This window comes from Oncorhynchus kisutch, linkage group LG22 (assembly GCF_002021735.2).
Source record: "Oncorhynchus kisutch isolate 150728-3 linkage group LG22, Okis_V2, whole genome shotgun sequence".
Classification (NCBI taxonomy): Eukaryota; Metazoa; Chordata; class Actinopteri; order Salmoniformes; family Salmonidae; genus Oncorhynchus; species Oncorhynchus kisutch.
In genome coordinates this window covers 16,588,533-16,613,641 of record NC_034195.2, presented here as the reverse complement: position 1 = coordinate 16,613,641, position 25,109 = coordinate 16,588,533, and the positions used below count along the sequence as shown (strand labels likewise).

The 25,109-nt window shown below is 40.8% G+C and overlaps 1 protein-coding gene across 5 annotated transcripts in view; it reads right to left on the bottom strand.

Moving 5' to 3' along the window:
* The window catches only part of LOC109867612 (membrane-associated guanylate kinase, WW and PDZ domain-containing protein 2), a 297,617-nt gene that overhangs the window by 185,192 nt on the left and 87,316 nt on the right, over window positions 1–25,109 (bottom strand). For all 5 annotated transcript variants that reach the window (XM_031801801.1, XM_031801802.1, XM_031801800.1 and 2 more), the window contains exon 3: window positions 4,993–5,112. In XM_031801801.1, the coding sequence (XP_031657661.1) occupies window positions 4,993–5,041 (49 nt within the window). In that variant the 5' untranslated portion in view covers window positions 5,042–5,112. The remainder of the gene's footprint in view (window positions 1–4,992; window positions 5,113–25,109) is intronic.

Here is a 25,109-nt window from a genome sequence, read left to right as displayed (position 1 = left end):
TGCCTGCCCTATAAGTTATGTTATACTCACAGACATAATTCAAACAGTTTTAGAAACTTCAGAGTGTTTTCTATCCAATAATAATATGCATATATTAGCAATCTAGGACAGAGTAGGATGCAGTTCACTATGGGCACACAATTCATCCAAAGTGAAAATACTGCCCCCTATCCTCAAGTTAAATGTACGCAGGGAGCTAACATTAATCATCTGCGTATAATGGCTCAAAGTTGAGGAGAAATTGATTTAACTTTTTAGAGAGAGACCCCTTTTTTTAAATTTTCACCTAAAATGACATACCCAAATCTAACTGCCTGTAGCTCAGGCCCTGGAGCAAGGATATGCACATTCTTGGTACCATTTGAAAGGAAACACTTTGAAGTTTATGGAAATGTGAATTGAATGTAGGAGAATACAACGGAAAAAAACGAACTTTATTTTTTCTTCTCTACCACCTTCTTTGAAATGCAAGAGATGTATCCACGAGATGGCAGCAGTGTATGCTAAGTTTCAGACGGATAACTTGAAGTATGAGCAAACTCCATGACATTTAGTGTAAAGTCACCCAGGTACATTTGGGCAAATCATGAAGGAGACATTAACATTCACATTACATTTTTCTGCAAGAATATCGTCAAATTTGTATACTTGGACTTTGATTCAGCTTTTCCAGTATTTAGTAGCCATATTACAAGTTCAACATTAGCGAAACAACCAGTTTTCATAACTCTCCATATTCTTATAATTTTTGTCCAAAAGGAAAAGGCTTATTGTCACACAAGGTTAGCAGCTACATTTTACGACAGCCCAGCTCATTGGCCATTTAGCTGGCTTTGTTTGACCCCGATTGGTACATATTTAAGTTACAGTTGATCAAGTGAAGACCGCCCGTGTCATCAGCGTGCCACGAAGGCATCGCTCTCTGACCAAATTTGGTGTCCTATGGGATATACTACACCCCTAATGATAGAGTGAAGTCTGGTACATTCTAGGATGTCTGAGGAATAAATACGAATGTGATTTTACTGGTTGAAACAATGTTTAGGGTTAGATTTTCAGATTCCTTTCTTTGCAAATTGAAAGAGTGGAAATACAAAATCGATCGTGCATGCTATATGAAAAAGGATTTTATCTAAAACGACACTTCATGTTATCTCTGGGACCCTTTGGATGATAAATCAGAGCAAGATTTCAGAATGTCACTTTCAGAGGTAAATTTATCATACCTATCACGGTGGAAAAAGTGTTTTGTTGTTAGGAGCTCTCCTCAAACAATAGCATGACATTTTTTTTGCAGTAATAGCTACTGTAAATTGGACAGTGCAGTTATATTAACAAGAATTTAAGCTTTCAGCCAATAATATGTACCTACATTTGTTGTTTCGCATTTGTTGTGTCTGCGATCATGACACAAGGCGCTGCATGATTTACAACTGTCCCGTTGACGGAAAGCCTATCCCCACCACTTGTTTTGTAAGAAGTGTTGACATGCTGAATGCACCGAGGTGTCTTTTTAAACTACTAGGACACAGCTCGGACACCCATGCATACCCTACAAAACATGCCACCAAAGGTCTCTTCACAATCCCAAAGTCATGAACAGACTATGGGAGGCACACATTACTACATAGAGCCATGGCTACATGGAAGTCTATTCCACATCAGGTAACTTATGCAAGCAGTAGAATCAGATTTTAAAAATGTTATAAATACGCCTTATGGAACAGCGGGGACATGCGAAGAGACACACAGGCACAGACACGCATACACATAAGACACACACTCTACACATATGCAAAAATATATTTTGTATTGTAGATATGTGATTTAGAGTAGTGGCCTAAGGGAACACAATGAATGTGTTGTGAAAAATGTTATGAAATGTCATGTAATATTTTAAATGAATGCTGCTGGACTCCAGAAAGAGTAGTTGCTGCCATGACAGCAGCTAATGGGGACCTTAATAAATACAAATACAAATGCGTATAAGTGGCAAGTGTTTGAGCTCTTTTGCCCAGATAAAGCGATTGTTCCTTTTCAGTGTGGGGCGGGCATTCTCCATGTTATTAAAAGTGTACATGGTCGCTGTTTCAGCGTTTCATGTGGGAATTGACAGAGCCTCACCAGGGGACCCAACCCCTGATTGTGCGGTTCCTGAAAGGTGTATGTCGTCTCATATCGTGCACATATGGGACTTGGTGGTGGTTCGAAGTCACTGTATGCAGCCCCCCTTTTTTAGAAATAGATCTTGCCTCTCCCTAAATAGCAGGAAGCAGATTGCACAGTCAACGTTCCTGTCAGTTCTTGACTATGGTGACACCATTTACAAAATTTCAGCAGTCACTAATCTAAAACCTTTGGATTCTGTCTACAATAGGGCCCTTTGCTTTATCACAGGTAACAATTTTAATACTCCCCACTGCATCCTGTATCAAACAGTTGGCTGGTCCTCATTAAAGTCCTGTAGTCCTGTTTAAAAATCTCTACTACACCAGCTTCCAACATAACTTCACTGGTAAAATATAAAAACAAGAAATACCAAACCTATTCACAAGGTTGGTTCTTTTGAGGTTCCGCAGGTCTCCCCCGAACTAGGTAAATCCGCTTATTGTTTAAAAGCACCTCATTACTGGAACCAGCCCGCTCTGGAAATGTAAAATATTAATTGAGTACCTTCTTATTGAGGAACGTAATTGTTTTCCTTGAATATTTGCATTGTGCTGTATTATGCTTGTTTTATATTGTATTCCATTTTTTATTTTGTCATGAAATTGTATATGCAGGGCTCCCTTGTGAAAGAGACCCATGTCTAAATGGTGACTCCTACCTCCTACTGGGCAATAGAACCAGCAGATGATCCATCTGTAGGTCTCTGCCAGGGTCTGAAGCCAGATGAAAAGCCTTGAGTAGCATCAAACCGAACACGTACAGTGAGGGAAAAAAGTATTTGATCCCCAGCTGATTTTGTACGTTTGCCCACTGACAAATAAATTATCAGTCTATAATTTTAATGGTATGTTTACTTGAACAGTGAGAGACAGAAAAACAACAACAAAATCCAGAAAAACGCCTGTCAAAAATGTTATGAATTGATTTGCATTTTAATGAGGGAAATAAGTATTTGACCACTCTGCAAAACATGACTTAGTAATTGGTGGCAAAACCCTTGTTGGCAATCACAGAGGTCAGACGTTTCTTGTAGTTGGCCACCAGGTTTGCACACATCTCTGGATGGATTTTGTCCCACTCCTCTTTGCAGATCTTCTCCAAGTCATTAAGGTTTCGAGGCTGACGTTTGGCAACTCAAACCTTCAGCTCCCTCCACAGATTTTCTATGGGATTAAGATCTGGAGACTGGCTAGGCCACTCCAGGACCTTAATGTGCTTCTTCTTGAGCCACTCCTTTGTTGCCTTGGCCGTGTGTTGTGGGTCATTGTCATGCTGGAATACCCATCCACGACCCATTTTCAATGCCCTGGCTGAGGGAATGAGGTTCTCACCAAAGATTTGACGGTACATGGCCCCGTCCATCGCCCCTTTGATGCGGTGAAGTTGTCCTGTCCCCTTAGCAGAAAAACACCCCCAAAGCATAATGTTTCCACCTCCATGTTTGACGGTGGGGATGGTGTTCTTGGGGTCATAGGCAGCATTCCTCCTCCTCCAAACACGGCGAGTTGAGTTGATGCCAAAGAGCTCCATTTTGGTCTCACTTTTGACCACAACACTTTCACCCAGTTGTCCTCTGAATCATTCAGATGTTCATTGGCAAACTTCAGACGGACATGTATATGTGCTTTCTTGAGCAGGGGGACCTTGCGGGCGCTGCAGGATTTCAGTCCTTCATGGCGTAGTGTGTTACCAATTGTTTTCTTGGTGACTATGGTCCCAGCTGCCTTGAGATCATTGACAAGATCCTCCCGTATAGTTCTGGGCTGATTCCTCACCGTTCTCATGATCATTGCAACTCCACGAGGTGAGATCTTTTATGGGGCCCCAGGCCGAGGGAGATTGACAGTTCTTTTGTGTCTCTTCCATTTGCGAATAATCGCACCAACTGTTGTCACCTTCTCACCAAGCTGCTTGGCGATGGTCTTCTAGCCCATTCAATCCTTGTGTAGGTCTACAATCTTGTCCCTGACATCCTTGGAAAGCTCTTTGGTCTTGGCCATGGTGGAGAGTTTGGAATCTGATTAATTGATTTCTTCTGTGGACAGGTGTCTTTTATACAGGTAACAAACTGAGATTAGGAGCACTCCCTTTAAGAGTGTGCTCCTAATCTCAGCTCGTTACCTGTATAAAAGACACCTGGGAGCCAGAAATATTTCTGATTGAGAGGGGGTCAAATACTTATTTCCCTTATTAAAATGCAAATCAATTTATAACATTTTTGACATGCGTTTTTCTGTATTTTGTTGTTGTTTTCTCACTGTTCAAATAAAACTACCATTAAAATTATAGACTGATCATTTCATTGTCAGTGGGCAAACGTACAAAATCAGCAGGGAATCAAATACTTTTTTCCCTTACTGTAGCTCACACACAGTCTGTGTGAAATTACTTAAGTTCAAATGCAATTCCAGCACCACAATGAGAAGAGATACACACAAAAGCACAGACACACATACACATGATAAGACACGCACTTTACGTACACGTGCACATGGATTTTGCATTGTAGATATGTGACAGCAGGCCTGAGGGAACACAATGTGTTATGAAATGTAATGTCATGCAATATTTTCGATTGTATGTAACTGCCTTAATGTTGCTGGATCCCAGGAAGAATAGCTCCTGCCTTGGCAGCAGCTAATGAGGATCCTTAATAAATAGAAAGAAAAAAAGAGATCCAATGTGGTGGTGTGTGTGTTGATATTTGTGTGAAGACAAAATGTGTAATTTTCAGGATGGCAGTTATGGAGCAATGCTAGTGGATTGTGGTCAGTGTCTTGGTCACTGTTGTGTTATGGTCAGTGTCATGGTCAGTGAACTCACCTTCATAGGTTCCACTCTCTAGCAGGGCTCCACTTTGCTCCAGTTCCATAAAGCGCTCTGTGCTCACAAAGTTATAGTCCACCCCCGGCACCTCTCCCTCCTTCGGCTGCCGGGTGGTACCTACAGAGGGAGAAGAAGATTATTTTAAATTGGTACAGACACTTACATTTGTCTAAACATTTTCCTTTATCCAAACCAGCCATACAAATACACACACAGAGAGGTTGGAGCAGTTTTAGGGGGAAAAGGGCACAACAGCAGGAGTTGGCATATAGGATTTGATACCAACAACCCTCCGGTTGCCGGCTCACAGCCCAACAGATTTTTCCTACCAGACTCTGGATGTGAACTGGGAGCCCTCCGGTTGAGCAGGGAAAAGAGAAGAGGTAGACGGGAAGATGGGAGACAGTTGAGACATTGAGAAGAGGGAAAAGGAGAGGAAAAGAGTTGGGTCTAAAGTAATTTCTAAAAGATCATGCAAAAAGTTCTCTCAGGACTCTTTTGTTGCATGAGGAAGTGAATCCAGTTGCAGCACTGGAAGTATTTGTAAAATTATTTATGCCAATTGTTGACAAGCATGCAGCTGTTAGGAAATTAACTGTGAGAACTGTTAGATCCCTCTGGTTTGAAGATTAATTGAAAAATGATTTGTTTAAAATAAATTATGCAAAAGAAGTGGCAAACAAGTCAGGGTGCTTAGTTGATTGGTTGACATACTGTAAATTGAGAAATGATGTGACTAAATTTAACAAAAAGAAGAAGAAATCACATTAACAAACTAAGATAAATGACATAGAACACAATGGAAAGTGACTTAAATGATATCATTGACAGTTAATCTCCATAATTCATTGAAGTTCATGAGACATTTTTAACAAAACCTTTTGATACTGCCAAGGTTGTCTTTGTTTGCGTGGGACAGGTGAAAAAACTATACCACCAGGTATGGACCACATTAATGGGAAACTATTGAGAATGGTAGCAAACTGTATTGCCACCCCTATTTGCTATATATTTAACCAAAGCCTAAAGAGATGTGTGTCCACAGGCGTGGAAGGAAGCTAAAGTAATTCCACTGCCTAAAGATAGTAATGCACCCTTTGCTGGCTCTAACAGCCGCCCAATCAGTTTGCTGCCCTTTCTTAGTAAACTGATGGAGAGAATTGTGTTTTACCAAATACAATGCTATTTGTCAGAGAAAAACTATTGACTTTCATGTAGGGATGGGTAGTGCTTAATTTGTAAATTGGGAGGTGCCTGAGCAAAAAGTGAGCCCGAGAGAAGGGTTACCTTGGGGGCTCTTAGGTACCGGAATGCATGAAAAACAAATAACCTTTATAATAAAGCATTGCATTTGTAACAGTATAACTCCTCCTTTTCCACAGCAACCAGTGATCCGGGTCAACAGCATCAATGTAACAGTATAACTTTAGACCGTCCCCTCGCCCATACCCGGGCGCGAACCAGGGACCCTCTGCACACATCAACAACAGTCACCCGCGAAGCATCGTTACCCATCGCTCCACAAAAGCCACGGCCCTTGCAGAGGTCTCAGAGCAAGTGACGTCACTGATTGAAACGCTATTTAGCGCGAACACCGCTAACTTGCTAGCCATTTCACATCCATTACACATGCATTATGATCGCTTTTGCATACTGGCAGAGAGCAGTAGAGTAGAGGCGCTTGCAGAAATTGTACACATGGGGGAAAGAAATTGTAGCCTAGGGTCTGAGAAAAATTTGGCATTTTATAAACACATTAAATGCAATTCTACATCATTTTGAATCCGCCTTTCTTAAAGTATGGGTCACTGACCTGTTAATGGTGGGTTGCGACGTGTCAGAGTAAATGTATAATTATTTCATTACTGGAATTGATTTGGCCATGTGCATCTGCGCTCTCTATTCAGTGCGCTCTCTGCTTAGCAGCAGTCTCTAGTTTGGTAGGTGCATGAGTGGGAGAGGGAGATAGATGCCTGCGTGCTTCACGGATTACCGGATCTTTTTTTCTGCAGTTATCTTGAAGATCACTCAGCGACACACAAAATGCAGCGCTGTCGTTCAGCAGCAGATAATGCCCTGTCTGCCACTGATTTGACATTCCCACTCGCCATCACTCACCGCTGTCATCAAATGGACTCATGCTAGCTGCAAGTTCTGACTGAGCTCAATTGTCATCAAACGCATATACAGCGATGAGTTTTTTGCTCTTTCATACAAACTTATAATGAGGAGCGCCCACAAAGTGTTTTGTGCGGGGAAGTGCTTAGTAATGAGTCTCAAAATGAACAAATTAATGTCCTGACCAAACATCCACAGCATGGTGGTAAACCCAGAGAGTTATTTCAGAACAAGGCAGAATGTTTCAGGAAACAGTCAAGGCATTGTTGTCATTTTATAACAGGAATAAGGGAGTACTAACTATCATAGTAGTAGTTGCGAGTTTCTCTTTCAAAAAATCCCCTGGCCTTGTACACAGCTAATAGCTAACATTCGCCAAAGCAAGCTAGCTACTGAAAGTAAGCAAGCTAGCTAGTCTAGGTTGGAACTGTTGCTGTTAAAATACATGTATTCATTTTTATTCTTAACTGGAATTAACTGGTTGAAGCAAGACGCTGTTTGAGGCAAACACACTCACACAGTTCTGGGTTGCTCATCTACAGCAGGAAGTGGTATCCTGCTTGACTGAGAAAGCAGTAGATGTTCTGATCCAGCTTGGCACCACATACCTATGCGAGTTAGGGTTCTCAACTCTGAAGTACTTTTTTTTTTTTTTACAAGTACAGAAGACTGAGCATGACCTCAGTGATGCACTCAAAAACATAGCGCAAATAGAAAAACTTCAACCAGCCACACACCTCTCATTACGACTGTGTGTGTGTGTGTTTTGGTCTACATCTGTGTGATGAATCAGTTTATTCCAGTTTAGAATAAAAAAGTATTTATTGTATTTTATCAGCACCAGTTCCAACCTAGACAGATATGTAAGATTGTTTTTAATGGGGGAAAATAAACATGGATAGATATTTATATGGATATTCAATTTCATTGTTATTTGTTTTTGTCTATATTGCATTTGTTTTAGGCACAGGGGCAATTAAATGTACTGATACTTATGTATAGTTGCATATTTTCCTAAGCTTGGGTCCCAGGAAAAAACAGAATTTAGAATTGGGGTCCTAGGCTGAAAAAGTTTAAGAACCCCTGATGACTGGATACATCAGCAGAATATGCATGCATAATATCCCACAAAGGTATGACAGTGTACTTTGACACTGACAAACGGAGAATAAATCAATAAAAACAACCTTGAATTTACCAATAGCCTAGACCTGAGTGTGTGGAGAAACATATTGTACAATATGAGGAGGAAATTATGGTCCTAAAATAGATTTCCAGTCTTACGTTTATGCCAAAAGCTTATCTCTCTCTTACTTTGTAAAACAATGGTGTTCACTCATAGGCCAATTTGGAAGTTGATATATTAGTCAGACAGACAAATTAGTCTTCTCTTTTCAGCAGGATCCATTTGCTTTCTCACCTTGCTTTTCCAGAGAATAACTTCTTCTCTTCTTGTTTTGATGATAAGTAATTACTGTAATAAAATTCCAGATTGTCTGCATAATCAAATAACATTCAGCTCAGACACCCATACATACAGTACCCCACAAGACATGTCACCACGGGTCTCTTCACAGTCCCCATGTCCAAAACTAATTCACGGCATTGCACAGTATTATACAGAGCCATGATCGCATAGAACTCCCTTCCATCTCCAATTACTCAAGCAAACAGCAAAATTACCTTAAAAAAAAGATTCAACAACATTTTATGGAACAGCAGGGACTGTGAGGGGACACACACACAAACACATGCTTTTGTTGTTGTGTTTGTACAATTATTCGAAAACAAATTGTTGTATTGTTTATATATCCTTGTATTTTAGATTTGTGTTGACTGTCCTTGTATATCAGTTTATCCGTGTTTTTTTACTTGTCATGTTGTGTTTTTTGTGGACTCCAGGAAGAAAAGCTGCTGCTTTGGCAAAAGCTAATGGGGATCTGAATAAACCCCAAAAATGGGAATTAGAGGCACAGTAGGTAAAGAGAAGAGAGGATGAGTGACTATTGAGGGACCATAAGGGAGAGTGCAGACAAGAAGAGTAAAAGAGAGAGAGAGAAGAATCAGCGCTTCTCAAAATGATCCAAACCCATTTCATAAATGTATGCTGTTGTCGGACGGATTGGAAAGCCATACGAGAGCATTAGAGCCCCACCCAAGCAGAAGGTTTGAATGGATATGTACAAAGATGTGTTGTGGTGAGCCAAAATCTATGTGAACCCTTCAAAACACTAGGCTTGGGTGTGTGTTGATAAGGTAAGATAAAAATAGGTTTCGTTTTTTCAGCTTCCACAGAAATGTTCCAAACAATATACAGAACATTTTGTGTAACGACATTGCTGATTCTCTATGAGCAAATCAATCTGAGGATGATTGTGAAGTTAATAACGAGCTGAATCGATACACAGGCCACTTTAACAAACCATGACTTACTCACTGCCTACATACCCACTCAAGCATGCACCCACACCGGAAGGCAGGCAAGCACGAATGCACTCACACACCTCTTATTGTGGAAACTGCAACCTTGCACAAACAGCACATTATTACCATGCTTCAATTAGCCCTGCTCTAAGCTGTAGCGACTCTGCAGTGTGTGTGTGTTTAGATGGTGCTACAGTAGAGAGCGAGATGATGTGTGCTAATGAGAGGCAGTGTTGTTAATGAGTGGCATCTCTACTGAAGCACACTGTAGACTCAAGATTGGTGTCGTTGTTTTTTCTACCCCATTTATCAGCTAAGACAACTATTTGGCTTTCAAGAGAGGGAGGGTCCACTCACAGTGTTTTTGCAGAACCAAAGCAGACACTGAAAACAACCAAAATTGATTCCACTGTGGGTTGTCTACGCTGTATTTTTCTATCCAATTGATCTAATTGCTTATTAGTGTTCAACAGGGCCATCACCAGAGTTTCATTCCATTCAGGGCTTAGTCTTGAAGACCAGGGTCTGAGGGGTTTGCGGTCAGAGAAAAAAAATGCCTTTTCTAAAATAATTTCCTGAAATTCTACCATCTCTCAATAGAGACATGACAATAATATTTTTTATACCACACAAAATGACAAGCTATTCTGACATTGACATACTGAGATCAATAAAACGAACAACTCATGTTTTTAAATGCAGCCAATAGCATAGGCCAATGTAAAGAGTGGATACATAGATCTTAGGCCTACAATATGAGGAGGAAATTATAGTCACCAACTTTCCAGTGGCACTCACTTATCCAAACAGTTTTTTTCCCACAATTGTATTTTGAAATATTGCAAAAGATGTTTTAGCTGCTGGCTGCTGTTCATTGACAGCCACAACTTAACAATCAGCTGTTCGATATTTGCAGCGTGGATTGCCCAATTGCGTGACTCTCGACTAGTTCTATTCAACTGTAATGTGACAAAACACCAATCTGCAGCCATTTATTAAGGAAGACATTTTACACTGTCTGATGTAGTATTTTCTATGATTTCATTCATTTCTGTAGAGACAGGAGTAATTATTAAATGTGGCAAATGTATTCCAATTCATCTGCAGCACTTTCAACACTCCTTCCTGTGGTGGATGTTTTCATCCATAGGCTGTGCTCTCCCGAAGGCCAAATAATCAACACTTTGTGGTCAGTATCCCCATATGAGGTTATTATTGTGTAGGTAGGCATACTGTTACAATAATATTGTAATAATCTATCAGCAAGTAGGCTAGCATACAATTACAAGATAATAAATTCAGTAAGTCAATAGGCTAGTGTTTCCAGCTATATTGTTTTTGAAACTATGTCAGCCTTTTTAACCGACCTTTTTAACCAATAAGAAAATATGTCAAATTACTTGAATAGCCTAAGGGAAAAGTATAAAAATGTGTTTTCACATCAGTAAACTAAGTAACTGAAATGCATCAGAAAAGTGTTGGAAATTTGAGGAAAACATCAGGGAAGGTCCGCAGACAGGCTATAGGTCTAATGTGTGTGTGTGTGTGTGTGTGTGTAGAGAAGACCTGCATTGCTTTAAATTGCTATACTAATGATCATGAGCACTCACCTTAACTTAGCTATCATTTCCCAGCCTTATTGTAACCAAAAATCTGACATTGATTGAATTATCAGGACGGGTTCCCATGCCTGTCTCAAATCAGCACAATGACGCTGTCCCAATTAAAATTATGTTGGAATTAGGCCTGTCAGTTGACCACACATGGCAATTGCTTTACATGTATTATAACCAGCGGTGTACTGCTGTTATTTTATCTAGCCTACCAGAGCATAATTTTTTATTATTATTAAGTCATCATTTCTGAATGAAAGTTGGTACCAACACGTAACCTAGTATAAAATCATTTTAGGATAGTGTAACATGGGGAAACTAGCCACCCCTAAGAACAATGTCCAATTTCTGACACAAAAAGGCAAAGTTTGATAAAAAAATAAGTTATGTGGATGAAGGCTTAGGCAAACAAACTATGAAGTGAAAAAATGGCTACATTTTACACTAGTTATTTAATTCAATATTTTTTAGAAAAGGGGCGTTTCCCAAGTACTGGGGTAACTGTCCTCAACACACTTACCTTAAATGTTACTGCTTTGATCAAATCTGATGGTATATACAGTACCAGTCAAAAACACACCTACTTTAAACACACCTACTCATTCCAGGATTTTTCTTAATTTTTACTATTTTCTACATTGCAGAATAATAGTGAAGACATCAACACTATGAAATAACACATATGGAATCATGTAGTTACTAAAAAAGTAGCCACCCACTTGCCTTGATGACAGCTTTGCACACTCTTGTCATTCCCTCAACCAGCTTCATGAGTTAGTCAACAGGAATGCATTTCAATTTGTATTTATTATGGATCCCCATCTGCTACTGCCTAGGCAACGGCAGTCAAGCACCCAATCTAACATTGGCAAGCCAGCTAGCTACTTCCAGACACAAATGAGACCACTCTGACCATTTTACTCGCCCAAGCAGAGCTGTTTAGGCAGTTTTTGTGTTAACCAGAGTGTTGGTGACTGTAACTGTGCTGCTGGAAACAATTTAATTGCATTTTTCTGCTGACATTTATTGACACCGGCCATATTCAATGGATGTTGAGCGCTCGTCAATTCATTATTCTGAGCTCTGGTACACAGACGAGAATGCTCTGAAATTGGAGAAGATAGAGCCAGAGCGAATTTACGAAAGAATCCAAATGTCCATTGAGAACGCACAATGACTATACCATTTAGCTAAGCTAAAAATGACGGGAATAATCAAGTCAATAAACGTTGGGTTGTAAGATAGCCTATAGTTAACATACTGTTAAGTTTGATGTGTAACTACTAACGTTAGGTAGCTAGCTAACATACCGGTACATACTGCTGTAATGATATGCTATGTGGTTCGTAAGGACAGCATAGCTAACAAATTGTCAGCCAACATAATGTGTAACTTATTTGAAAAGTCATTACTTTATTATATTGAGTAGCAAGCAACCGCGAGGACACACTCTATCGACTCTGCGGCTTGAGCATGCTTTTGGTGCATGCTTTTCGGACTAGAAGGTTGAGGGTTCGAAACCTGCTCCCTGCTTGTTTCATTTGAAGTCGTGCACAATTATCAGTTTATTATTTGGTTTATTTTGCCCATTCATTGTCAGTTAGAGACACAGTAGTGCTATGCGACCCAAAATAATAATCAGTGCTCTAACTCCCCCCTGGTCGTTAGGGCAACCAATACTGTTCGGTCTTTCTTTCCGACACAAGGAATTCATAAATACTGTTGAAGTAATATGGCTACAGGTTCATCTGCCTCACCTAAAGCCCATTCTTGTGGGAAGCTACTATAGACCACCAAGTGCTAACAGTCAGTATCTGGATAATATGTGTGAAATGGTTGTTATACACAGAGAAGTATATTTTCTGGGTGATTTAAATATTGACTGGCTATCATTAAGCTGCCCACTCAGGAAAAAAACTTGACCTGTAGCCAATGCCTGCAACCTGGATCAGGTTTTCAGTCAACCTACCAGGGTAGTTGTAAACAGCACAGGAATTAAATCATCATTGATCACATTTTTACTAACACTGCAGATATTTGCTTTAAAGCAGTATCCAAATCCAAAGGATGTACTGATCACAATATAATAGCCATATCTAAATCCAAGATGGCATAGCAGTATGTGTGTGTGTGTGTCTTTGTATTCGTCTTGTCATGTCCTGTGTATAGATCTTTTTATATCTTTTTTCTTCGCATATATTAAAAAAAAATGTTTTCTTAACCTTAACTTCAACATAGTCTCCTGCAACCCGCCTCACCCGATGTGGTATGGATCTGCTATTTTCTTTACACTAGAACCGTCACCCCCAACAGAAGCTAGCCAGCTAACTAGCTACTAGCTAGTAGTCAGCTACTCACTGCTAGCGGTCATCAGCTAACCTTTAGCCCGGACAATTCCAGCCAGTCTGCACAGCGCAATTAAACCCAGAGCATATCAGATGTCTCCTTCTCCCTATCTCTGGATTCCTACTGCAAGCTCTGAACATTTTCACCTGGATAATCGCAGCTGGCTAGCTGCTATCCAAGTGGCTACTCCTGGCTAATGTCTCTGTCTCTCTCTACTTCTGGCTAGCCCATGCTAGGCCCATCTCCCGGCTAGCTGAAGAGGTCCATCAGCAACTCCTTGGCTACAATACCTATTTTGCCAATTGGCCTGGACCACTTTTACTGCCGATACGGAGCCCCGCCAGTTCATCAAGACTGTACTACCAACGTAATCCACCCAAGTTTTTTTTAACAGGCTCCTCCGTAGCGATGTACCCTGAATGCCCATCTGCTAGCCTACTAGCCGTGGCCCGCTAGCTGTCTAGGGCATATCGGACTGTTAGCTGAAGAGGTCCATCAGCCAATTTCTGGTGATACTAAACCTTTTTTGCCAATTGGCTTGGACCCTTTTACGACACGGAGCCCTGCTGATCCATCACGACTGGTCTGTCGACATAACCTCCACTGTATTCACATCCTACCATACCTTTGTCTGCACATTATGCCTTGAATCTATTCTACCGCACCCAGAAACCTGTTCCTTTTACTCTCTGTTCCAAATGTGCTAGACAACCAGTTCTTACAGCCTTTAGCCGTACCCTTATCCTCCTACTCCTCTGTTCCTCTGGTGATGTAGAGGTTAATCCAGGCCCTGCAGTGCCTAGCTCCACTCCCATTCCCCAGGCACTCTCCTTTGTTGACTTCTGTAATCAATTCAAATCAAAGTTTATTTGTCACATGCGCCGAATACCACAGGTGTAGACCTTACAGTGAAATGCTTACTTACAGGCTCTAACCAATGGTGCGGAAAAAAGGTATGTGTGTGTGTGTGTAAGTAAAGAAGTAAAACAACAGTGAAAAGATATTTGAAAAAAAGAGTAGCAAGGCTATATACAGACACCTGTTAGTCAGGCTTATTGAGGTAGTATGTACATGTAGGTATCATTAAAGTGACTATGCATATATGATGAACAGAGAGTAGCAGAAGCGTAAAAATAGGGGTAGGCGGGTGGTGGGACACAATGCAGATAGCCCCGGTTAGCCAATGTGCAGGAGCACTGGTTGGTCAGGCCAATTTAGGTGGTATGTACATGAATGTATAGTTAAAGTGACTATGCATATAAGATAAACAGAGTATCAGCAGCGTAAAAGAGGGGTTGGGGGGCACACATTGCAAATACTCCAGGTAACCATTTGGTTAACTGTTCTGGAGTCTTATGGCTTGGGGGTAAAGACTGTTGAGAAGCCTTTTTGTCCTAGAGTTGGCACTCCGGTACCGCTTGCCATGTGGTAGTAGAGAGAACAGTCTATGACTGGGGTGGCTGGGGTCTTTGACAATTTTTAGGGCTTTCCTCTGACACCACCTGGTGTAGAGGTACTGGATGGCAGGCAGCTTAGCCCTAGTGATGTACTGGGCCATACACACTACCCTCTGTGTGTTGCGGTCAGAGGCCGAGCAATTGCCATACCAGGCAGGGATGCAACCAGTCTCAATGTAGCAGCTGTAGAACCATTTGAGGATCTCAGGACCCATGCCAAATCTTTTTAGTTTCCTGAGGGGGAATAGGCTTTGTCGTGCCCTCTTCACGACTGTCTTGGTGTCTTTGGACCAATCTAGTTTGTTGTTGATGTGCACACCAAGGAATTTGAAGCTCTCAACCTCCTCCACTACAGCCCCGTCGATGAGAATGGGGATGTGCTCGGTGCTCCTTTTCCTGTAGTCCACAGTCATCTCCTTAGTCTTGGTTACGTTGAAGGATAGGTTGATATTCTGGCACCACCCGACCAGGTCTCTGACCTCCTCCATATAGGCTGTCTCATCGTTGTTGGTGATCAGGCCTACCACTGTTGTGTTGTTAGCAAACTTAATGATGGTGTTGGAGTGGTTTCTGGTCATGCAGTCGTGGGTGAACAGGGAGTACAGGAGGGGACTGAGCACCAACCCCTGGGGAGCTCCAGTGTTGAGGATCAGCTTGACAGATGTGTTGCTACCTACCCTCACCACATGGGGGCGGCCTGTCCGGAAGTCCAGGATCCAGTTGCAGAGGGAGGTGTTTAGTCCCAGGTTCCTTAGCTTGATGATGAGCTTTGAGGGTACTCTGGTGTTGAATACTGATCTGTAGTCAATTAACAGAATTCTCACATAGGTGTTCCTTTGGTCCAGGTGGGAAAGGGCAGTGTGGAGTAGAATATCCACATCATCTGTGGATCTGTTTGGGCGGTAAAACCGTAAAAGCCTTGGTTTCATGCATGTTAACATTAGACGCCTGCTGTCAAGTTTGTCTTGTTCACTGCTTTAGCACACTCTAACAACCCGGATGTCGTAGCCGTGTCTGAATCCTGACTTAGGAAGGCCACCAAAAACCCTGAAATGTCCATCCCTAACAATAACATTTTACGACAACATAGAACTGCCAAAGGGGGCAGAGTTGCAATCTACTGCAGCGATAGCCTGCAGAGTTCTGCCTTAGTATCTAGGTCTGTGCCCAAATAATTTGAGCTCCTACTTTTAAAAATCAACCTTTACAGAAAAAGTTTCTCACCGTTTGCGCTTGCTATAGACCATATTCTGCCCCCAGCTGTGCCTTGGACACCATATGTGAATTGATTGCCCCCCATCTATCTTCAAAGCTCGTGCTGTTAGGTCACCTAAACTGGGACATGCTTAACACCCCGGCCATCCTACAATTTAAGCTTGATGCCCTCAATCTCACACAAATTATCAATGAACCTACCAGGTACAACCACAAATCCATAAACACGGGCACCCTCATAGATATCATCCTAACCAACCTGCCCTCTAGATACACCTCTGCTGTCTTCAACCAGGACCTCAGCCTCATTGCCTGCTTCTGAAATGGGTCCACTGTCAAACGCTCCCTAAAACACTTCAGCTAGCAGGCCTTTCTAATCGACCTGGCCGGGGTATCCTGGAAGGATTTTGACCTAATTTCGTCAGTAGAGGATGCCTGGTTATTCTTTAAAAGTGCTTTCCTCACCATCTTAAATAAGCATGCTCCATTCAAACATCTTAGAACCAGGAACAGATATAGCCCTTGGTTCACTTCAGACCTGACTGCCCTTGACCAGCACAAAATCATCCTGTGGCGTACGGCATTAGCATCGAATAGCCCCCACAAAATGCAAATTTTCAGGGAAGTTAGGAACCAATATACACAGGCGGTTAGGAAAGCATAGGCTAGCTTTTTTATGCAGAAATTTGCATCATGTAGCACAAACTCCAAAATGTTCTGGGACACTGTAAAGTCCATGGAGAATAAGAGCACCCCCTCCCACTGCACTGAGGCGAGGAAACACTGTCACCACTGATAAATTCACGATAATTGAGAATTAGCATTTTTCTAAGGCTGGCCATGCTTTCCACTAGGCTACTCCTACCATGGTCAACAGTTCTGCACCCTCCGCAGCAACTTGCCCAAACTTCCCCTATTTCTCCTTCACCCAAATCCAGACAGCTGACATTCTGAAAGAGTTGCAAATTGTGGACCCTACAAATCAGCTGGGCTAGACAATCTGGACCCTCTCTTTCTAAAAATGTATTAACCCCTATTAATTAACCCCTATTACTAGCCTGTTCAACCTCTCATATCATCCGAGATCCCCAAAGATTGGAAAGCTGCCGCGGTCACCCCCCTCTTCAAATTGGGAGACACTCTAGACCCAAACTTTTACAGACCTATAGCTATCCTACCTTGCCTTTCTAAGGTCTTCGAAAGCCAAGTTAACAAACAGATCACCGACCATTTCGAATCCCACCGTACCTTCCGCTATGCAATCTGGTTTCCGAGCTGGTGCACCTCATCCACGCTCAAGGTCCTAAATGATATCATAACCGCCATGGATAAAAGACAATACTGTGCAGCAGTATTCATCGACCTGGCCAGGGTTTTCAACTCTGTCAATCACCACATTCTTATCGGCAGACTCACCAGCCTTGGTTTCTCAAATGACTGCCTCGCCTGGTTCACCAACTACTTCTCAGACAGAGTTTAGTTTGTCAAATTGGAGGGCCTGTTGTCCGGACCTCTGGCTGTCTCTATGGGGGTGCCACAGGGTTCAGTTCTCGGGCCGACACTCTTCTCTGTATACATCAATGATGTCGCTCTTGATGCTGGTGATTCTCTGATCATACTCTATGCAGACGACACCATTCTGTATACTTCTAGCCCTTCTTTGAGCACTGTGTTAACTAACCTCCAGACAAGCTTCAAGGCCATACAACTCTCCTTCCGTGGCCTCCAACTGCTCTTAAATGCAAGTAAAGCTAAATGCATGCTCTTCAACCGATCGTTGTACACACCTGCCCACCCATCCAACATTACTACCAACTACCTCATCCCCATATTGTTATTTATTTTTTTGCTCATCATTTGCACCCCAGTATTTCTACTTGCACATTCATCCTCTACACATCTATCACTCCAGTGTTTAATTGCTCAATTGTAATTACTTCGCTACTATGGCCTTTTTATTGCCTTACCTCCCTAATCTTACCTCATTTGCACACTGTATAATTGTTTTTTTCTATTGTGTTATTGACTTGACGTTTATTCCATTTGTAAATCTGTTGTTGTTTGTGTCACACTGCTTTGCTTTATATTGGCCAGGTCGCAGTTGTAAATGAGAACTTGTTCTCAACTGACCTACCTGGTTAAATAAAGGTGAAATAAAAAATAAATACATTAAAGTATAATGTCTCCATCAAATCTAAGAAGTTATTTAAACTTTTTTATTCTTGCTTATTCGTAGACAAATTTTCAATGATGTATGAAATTGGAGTATAATTAAGATGGATGGACGGATTTTCAAGGAAGGTAAGTATATTATTTTGTATGCATATTACAAATTTCTCATCACCTAATGAACAACCACAATACCAGTCTGGTGTTCAGCTTTCTGTGCTGTATTGACATATCCTGAAAATGACATCTGCTGCTTCAGATTGAACAGTCATATCTCTGTTATTGTCTTCATGTCTACATAAAATAAGCTATTTTCTTTACTTTCAAAGTGTGAGCTGATCAAAGGGTTGAAATTGTAGATATTGCCAGATGTATGTTCACTGTCCGAGGAACAGAGGCAGTGGAAGCTTTTTTGCTGGCAAAAGTGTCCATAACCAGAAGTAATTAAACTGTTCTGTGTTATTTTTCTCTCTTCCTCTCAGCTAGTCTCGTTGTACATTAAACCTGTCTCACATGCATTAATTTAAAAAACCTTGAAATGGCAGATGCTAATTTTAAGACTTCACTCAGCCATTCTCACTGGACTATCAAACCCCTGTTACTGCCAAATGTATCATCACTAAAATATTTGTTTCTTTTGAGCATTCCAGATTCAGCAGGTGGATGACCTGCTTAATCAGGAGGACAATCTGAAATCTGGAAGCACTGACAATGGGGTCATTGTTCCTGACATCCCATGCCCCATGTGTACTGAGGCGTGCTACAATGCTGTGCTACAATGTCAAGTGAACCTGTTGAAGTCGGAAGTTTACATGCACCTGAGCCAACTACATTTAAACTCAGTTTTTCACAATTCCTGAAATATAATCATAATAAAAATTCCCTGTCTTAGGTCAGTTAGGATCACCACTTTATTTTAAGAATGTGAATGTCAGAATAATAGTACAGAGAATGATTTCAGCTTTTATTTCTTTCCAGTGGGTCAGAAGATTACATACACTCAATTAGTATTTGGTAGCATTGCCTTTAAATTGTTTAACTTGGGTCAAATGTTTAGGATAGCCTTCCACAAGCATCCCACAATAAGTTGGGTGAATTTTTGGCCCATTCCTCCTGACAGAGTTGGTGTAACTGAGTTAGGTTTGTATGCCGCCTTGCTCACACACATGTTTTTTCAGTTCTGCCCACAAATCTTCTATAGGATTGATGTCAGGGCTTGGTATGGCGACTCCAACACATTGACTTTGTTGTCCTTGAGCCATTTTGCCACAACTTTGGAAGTATGCTTGGGGTCATTGTCCTTTTGGAAGAACCATTTGCGACCAAGCTTTAACTTCCTGACTGATGTCTTGAGATGTTGCTTCAATATATCCACATCATTTCACACCCTCATGATGCCATCTATTTTGTGAAGTGCACCAGTCCCTCCTGCAGCAAAGCACCCCAACATCATGATGCTGCCATCCCGGTGATTCACGGTTGGGATGGTGTTCTTCGGCTTGCAAGACTCCCCCTTTTTCCTCCAAACATAACCATGTCATTATGGCCAAACACTTGTATTTTTATTTCATCAGACCAGAGGACATTTCTCCAAAAATTACGATCTTTGTCCCCATGTGCAGTTGCAAACCGTAGTCTGGCTTTTTTATGGCGGTTTTGGAACAGTGGCTTCTTCCTTACTAAACCTTTCAGGTTATGTCGATATAGGACTCGTTTTACTGTGGATATAGATACTTTTGTACCTGTTTCCTCCAGCATCTTCACAAGGTCCTTTGCTGTTGTTCTGGGATTGATTTGCATTTTTCGCACCAAAGTACGTTCATCTCTAGGAGACAGAATGCATCCCCTTCATGAGCTGTATGACGGCTGTGTGGTCCCATGGTGTTTATACTTGCGTGCAAAGTTTTGTACAGATGAATGTGGTACCTTCAGGCATTTGGAAATTGCTCCCAAGGATGAACCAGACTTGTAGAGGTTTTAGCCCCAGTGCCATTCTTGATAATGGCATACATTTGTATTTTTGGAGGAGGGTGAAAGGATAGCAGGCCCAGCTGTCAAAGTGAGAGAGTAGGCTATTCTGGATAGGGCAGGTACTTTTGTGTAGTCTATTTCTTGTGAGGTTTTCTGTCCTCAGATACAGATTGCTGTGAAATCCTGTCTGCAGATTAAGAGGTCCCAATGAAGAGCAATGATTCTCAGTCCTGGTCTTGGGGACTTAAAGGGGTGCACCTTTTTGTTTTTGCCTTGGCACTACACAGCTGTTTCAAATTATCAAGTCATCATCAAGCTTTAAGTTGAATTTATGTATTCATTTGTGACGCTATCCTTGATATGATCCTGCTATTGTCACATGCATATGTATCTATCTATCAAATGTTATCATGGTTTGTTATAAAGGGTATTATACTTATATTATACACAAAGTATTATTAAAGAGATGCATTTCACCTCCTGATGATTATGATAACTGACCGTGTTAGAATAAAAAAACAAAGCTTAATCATGCTCTCTCTCTATCCATCTGTCTCTCGTCTGGAGGTATGTTTGATGTCCCGTCATCGCCACCTCACCCGCTCTTAAGATAACCTTTGGGCCGACTGGGAGCCCAAGGTTGGTTAGAAGACACCACAAGAGACACTATGTAATTGTGATGAACTGAGAGAATATTAGGGTAGCACTGTAATTCATTAATCATATGCTGTCTTTCCTGCTCCTCTGTTGTACCTCTTTCCTTTGTCTTCTACACCTCTCTCCCTACCTTCTCTTTTTTTTATAATGCACACCATATGTGCATTTAAGTACAGATTGAACTTGCATTTATAATATAACAATTATAATATTTATAATGCATGTATTATGTATTTATAACACCTGTAAAATGCACTTTCAATAAAGCATTTCACGTTCTCCACTGGTTGAAATGAAGTATCTCATTGGAATACTACACGTATTCAGATGAAGGGTGTTATATATGGATAGGTGTATTTCTCTATATATGAATTACAAATCAGCCTTTACTTAAATCATGTTTCTAGTCTACTGCATAGTTACAATGTGTAGTCATTGATGTACCAGGAGCAGGAGTGGTAAACACTGTTGAAGTGTGTAATTGTAATACATACATGGAGACACAACATCATTCAAAGAACGGAGTTTGATACACCTGGTATTGAATATGACTGAAAATAATGTCTCACGGAGATTCATACCTGAACCGTACCTTTATTTGCCAAGGAAGAGTACATGATCAGTGAATACATTCAATGTACAGGCTACAATGTGGGGATCTCATGTGTGGTAATAACTACAGTACATACATATAGGACTTGCATCCTTGGCACAATAAAGTTATTCTATTCTACTCTGTCCATAGGCTTCATTAATGCCATTCAGACCTGAAGTCGATACAACTATGATAGCTGAGGTTCATAGATTGGTATGAACATTAGTTCAGAACCTAAAGTTTTAGGGTCCATACACAGATCGGCTACATACTGTAGCTAGCTACACATGCATAGGCACACAGTAATGTTTTATCCTCCAATACACAATAAGCAAATAAATACTTAGCTATGTTACTTCAGCTGTATTGCATTTTATTAGAATTTTTTTTAACCTTTATTTAACTAGGCAAGTCAGTTAAGAACAAATTCTTATTTTCAATGACGGCCTAGGAACAGTGGGTTAACTGCCTGTTCAGGGGCAGAACGACAGATTTTGTACCTTGTCAGCTCGGGGGTTTGAACTTGCAACCTTCCGGTTACTAGTCCAACGCTCTAACCACTAGGCTACGCTGCCGCCCCAATGGCAAATATATGGCAGATATACGCAAGGAAAGCTAACACAATTGTACATTCAATTTGCAGTAGCGAGCTAGATTCTTTACATCCACTGTTTCACAAGACGACACAAGACGACAGCCTGGTTTGCTGGTTTCCTCAGGATTCCCTAAATCATTAACTTTTTCGGGATCAGTGTCCCTTCAACAGGACGTTTGAGCTAATGTAGGCTAATACAATTAGCATGAGGTTGTAAGTAACAAGAACATTTCCCAGGACATAGACAAATCTGATATTGGCAGAATGCTTGCATTCTTGTTAATCTAACTGCACTTTCCAATTTACAGTAGCTACAGTAAAATAATATCATGCAATTGTTTGAGGAGAGTGCGCAATTTTCAACATGACAAGTTATTAATAAATAAAAAAATCTGGCACATTTGGGAAGTCTTGACAACATTTTGAAGAGAAATACAATGGTTCACTGGTCGCAGTTGCAAATGAGAACTTGTTCTCAACTAGCCTACCTGGTTAAATAAAGGTGAAATAAAAAAAATAAAACTGGATCAGTCTAAAACTTTGCACATACTCTGTTGCCATGTAGTGGCAAAAATATAAACTGCAAATTGTACATTATGGCCTTTCTCTTGCATTTCAAAGATGCTGGTACTAATAAAAAATGCAAAATAAGTAGTTTTTTTATTTGTATTATCTTTTACCAGATCCATTGTGTTATATTCTACTACATTCCTTTCACATTTCCAGAAACTTCAAAGTGTTTCCTTTCAAATGGTACCAAGAATACGCATATCCTTGCTTAAGGGCCGTTTGATTTGGGACACCTGTCAACAACATTCGGTGAAATTGGAGGACGCGCATTTGAAATAAATAATTGTAAAATTAAACATTCATGAACATACAGCTGAAGTCGGAAGTTACATACATTTAGGTTGGAGTCATTAAAACTTGTTTTTCAACCAATCCACAAATGTTTTCTTAACAAACTATAGTGTTGGCAAGTCAGTTACATAAAGTAGACTGTGCCTTTAAACAGCTTGGGAAATTCCATACAATTATGTCATGGCTTTAGAAGCTTCTGATAGGCTAATTGACATAATTTGAGTCAATTGGAGGTGTGTACCTGTGAATGTACTTCAAGGCCTACCTTCAAAATCAATTCCTCTTTGCATGACATCATGGGAAAATCAAAAGAAATCCGCCAATACCTCAGAAAGAAAATTGTAGATCTCTACAAGTCTGGTTCATCCTTGGGAAAAATTTCAAAAAGCCTGAAGGTAACACATTCATCTGTACAAACAATAGTATGCAAGCATGCGCACCATGGGACCACGCAGCTGTCATACCACTCAGGAAGGAGACGCGTTATGTCTACTAGAGATTAACGTACTTTGGTGCAAAAAGTGTAAATCAATCCCAGAACAACAGCAAAGTGTGAAGATTGTGCTGGAGAAACAAGTACAAAATTGCGTCCTATATTGACATAGCCTGAAAGGCCGCTCAGCAAGGAAGAAGCCACTCCTCTAAACCGCCATAAAAAAGACAGACTACGGTTTGCAACTGCACATCATACTTTTTGGAGAAATGTCCTCTGGTCTGATGAAACAAAAATATAACTGTTTGGCCATATTGACCATCATTATGTTTGGAGGAAAAAGTGGGAGTCTTGCAAGCCGATGAACACCATCCCATCAGTGAAGCATGGGGTGGCAGCATCATGTTGTGGGGTGCTTTGCTGCAGGAGGGACTGGTGCAATTCACAAAATAGATGGCGTCATGAGGGTGTAAAATGATGTGGATATATTGAAGCTACATCTCAAGACGTCAGTTAGGAAGTTAAAGCTTGGTCGTAAATTGTTCTTCCAAATGGACAATGACCCCAAGCATACTTCCAAAGTTGTGGAAAAATGGCTCAAGGACAACAAAGTCAAGGTATTGGAGTGGCCATCACAAAGCCCTGACCTCAATTCAATCGAACATTTGTGGGCAGGGCTGAAAAAGCGTATGCGACCAAAGAGGCATACAAACCTGAATCAGTTACACCAGCACTGTCAAGAGGAAAGGGCCAACATTCACCCAACTTATTGTGGGAAGCTTGTGGAACGCTTCCCGAAACGTTTTACCCAAGTTAAACAATTTAAAGACAAAGTTACCAAATACTAATTGAGTGTGTGTAAACTACTGACCCACTGGGATGTAAGAAATAAAAGCTGAAATAAATCATTCTGTCTACTCTTATTCTGACATTTCACATTCTTAAAATAAATTGGTGATCCTAACTGACCTAAGACGGGGAATTGTTACTAGGATTAAATGTCAGGAATTGTGAAAAACTGGATTTAAATGTATTTTGCTAAGGTGTTTGTAAACTTCCGACTTCAACGGTACAATATCTTATATAATTTAAAAGCTTAAATTCTTGTTAATCTAACAGCATTGTCAGATTTACAATAGGCTTTACAGCGAGAGCATACCATGCGAATGTTTGAGGACGGTGCCCCACATTAACATATTTTTCAACCAGCACAGGCTTCGTAAAATCACAAATAGCGATCAATTATTTCACTCACTTTTGAAAATCTTCCTGTGTTTGCAATCCCAAGGGACCCAGCTACAACATGAATGATCGTTTTGTTAGATAAAATCCTTCTTTAAATGCCAAAAAGTCAGTTTAGTTGGCACCATCAATTTCAGTAATCCACTTGTTCAGCGTGCAGACAACGTAGTCCAAAAAGCTACCGCTAAACTTTGTTCAATCAAGTCAAACTATGTTTCTATTAAATTCTCAGGTATCCTAAAATGTAAATAAACTATAATATTTCATATGGAAAGAAGTATGTTCAATAGAAAAGTAAGCGCACATCCTCTTCACCGCGCGCCAACAGACTGATTTTGAACTGGGAGTCTTTGAACAAAAACAAGCCTGAAACAATGAACAAAGACTGTTGACATCTTGTGGAAGCCATAGGAATTGC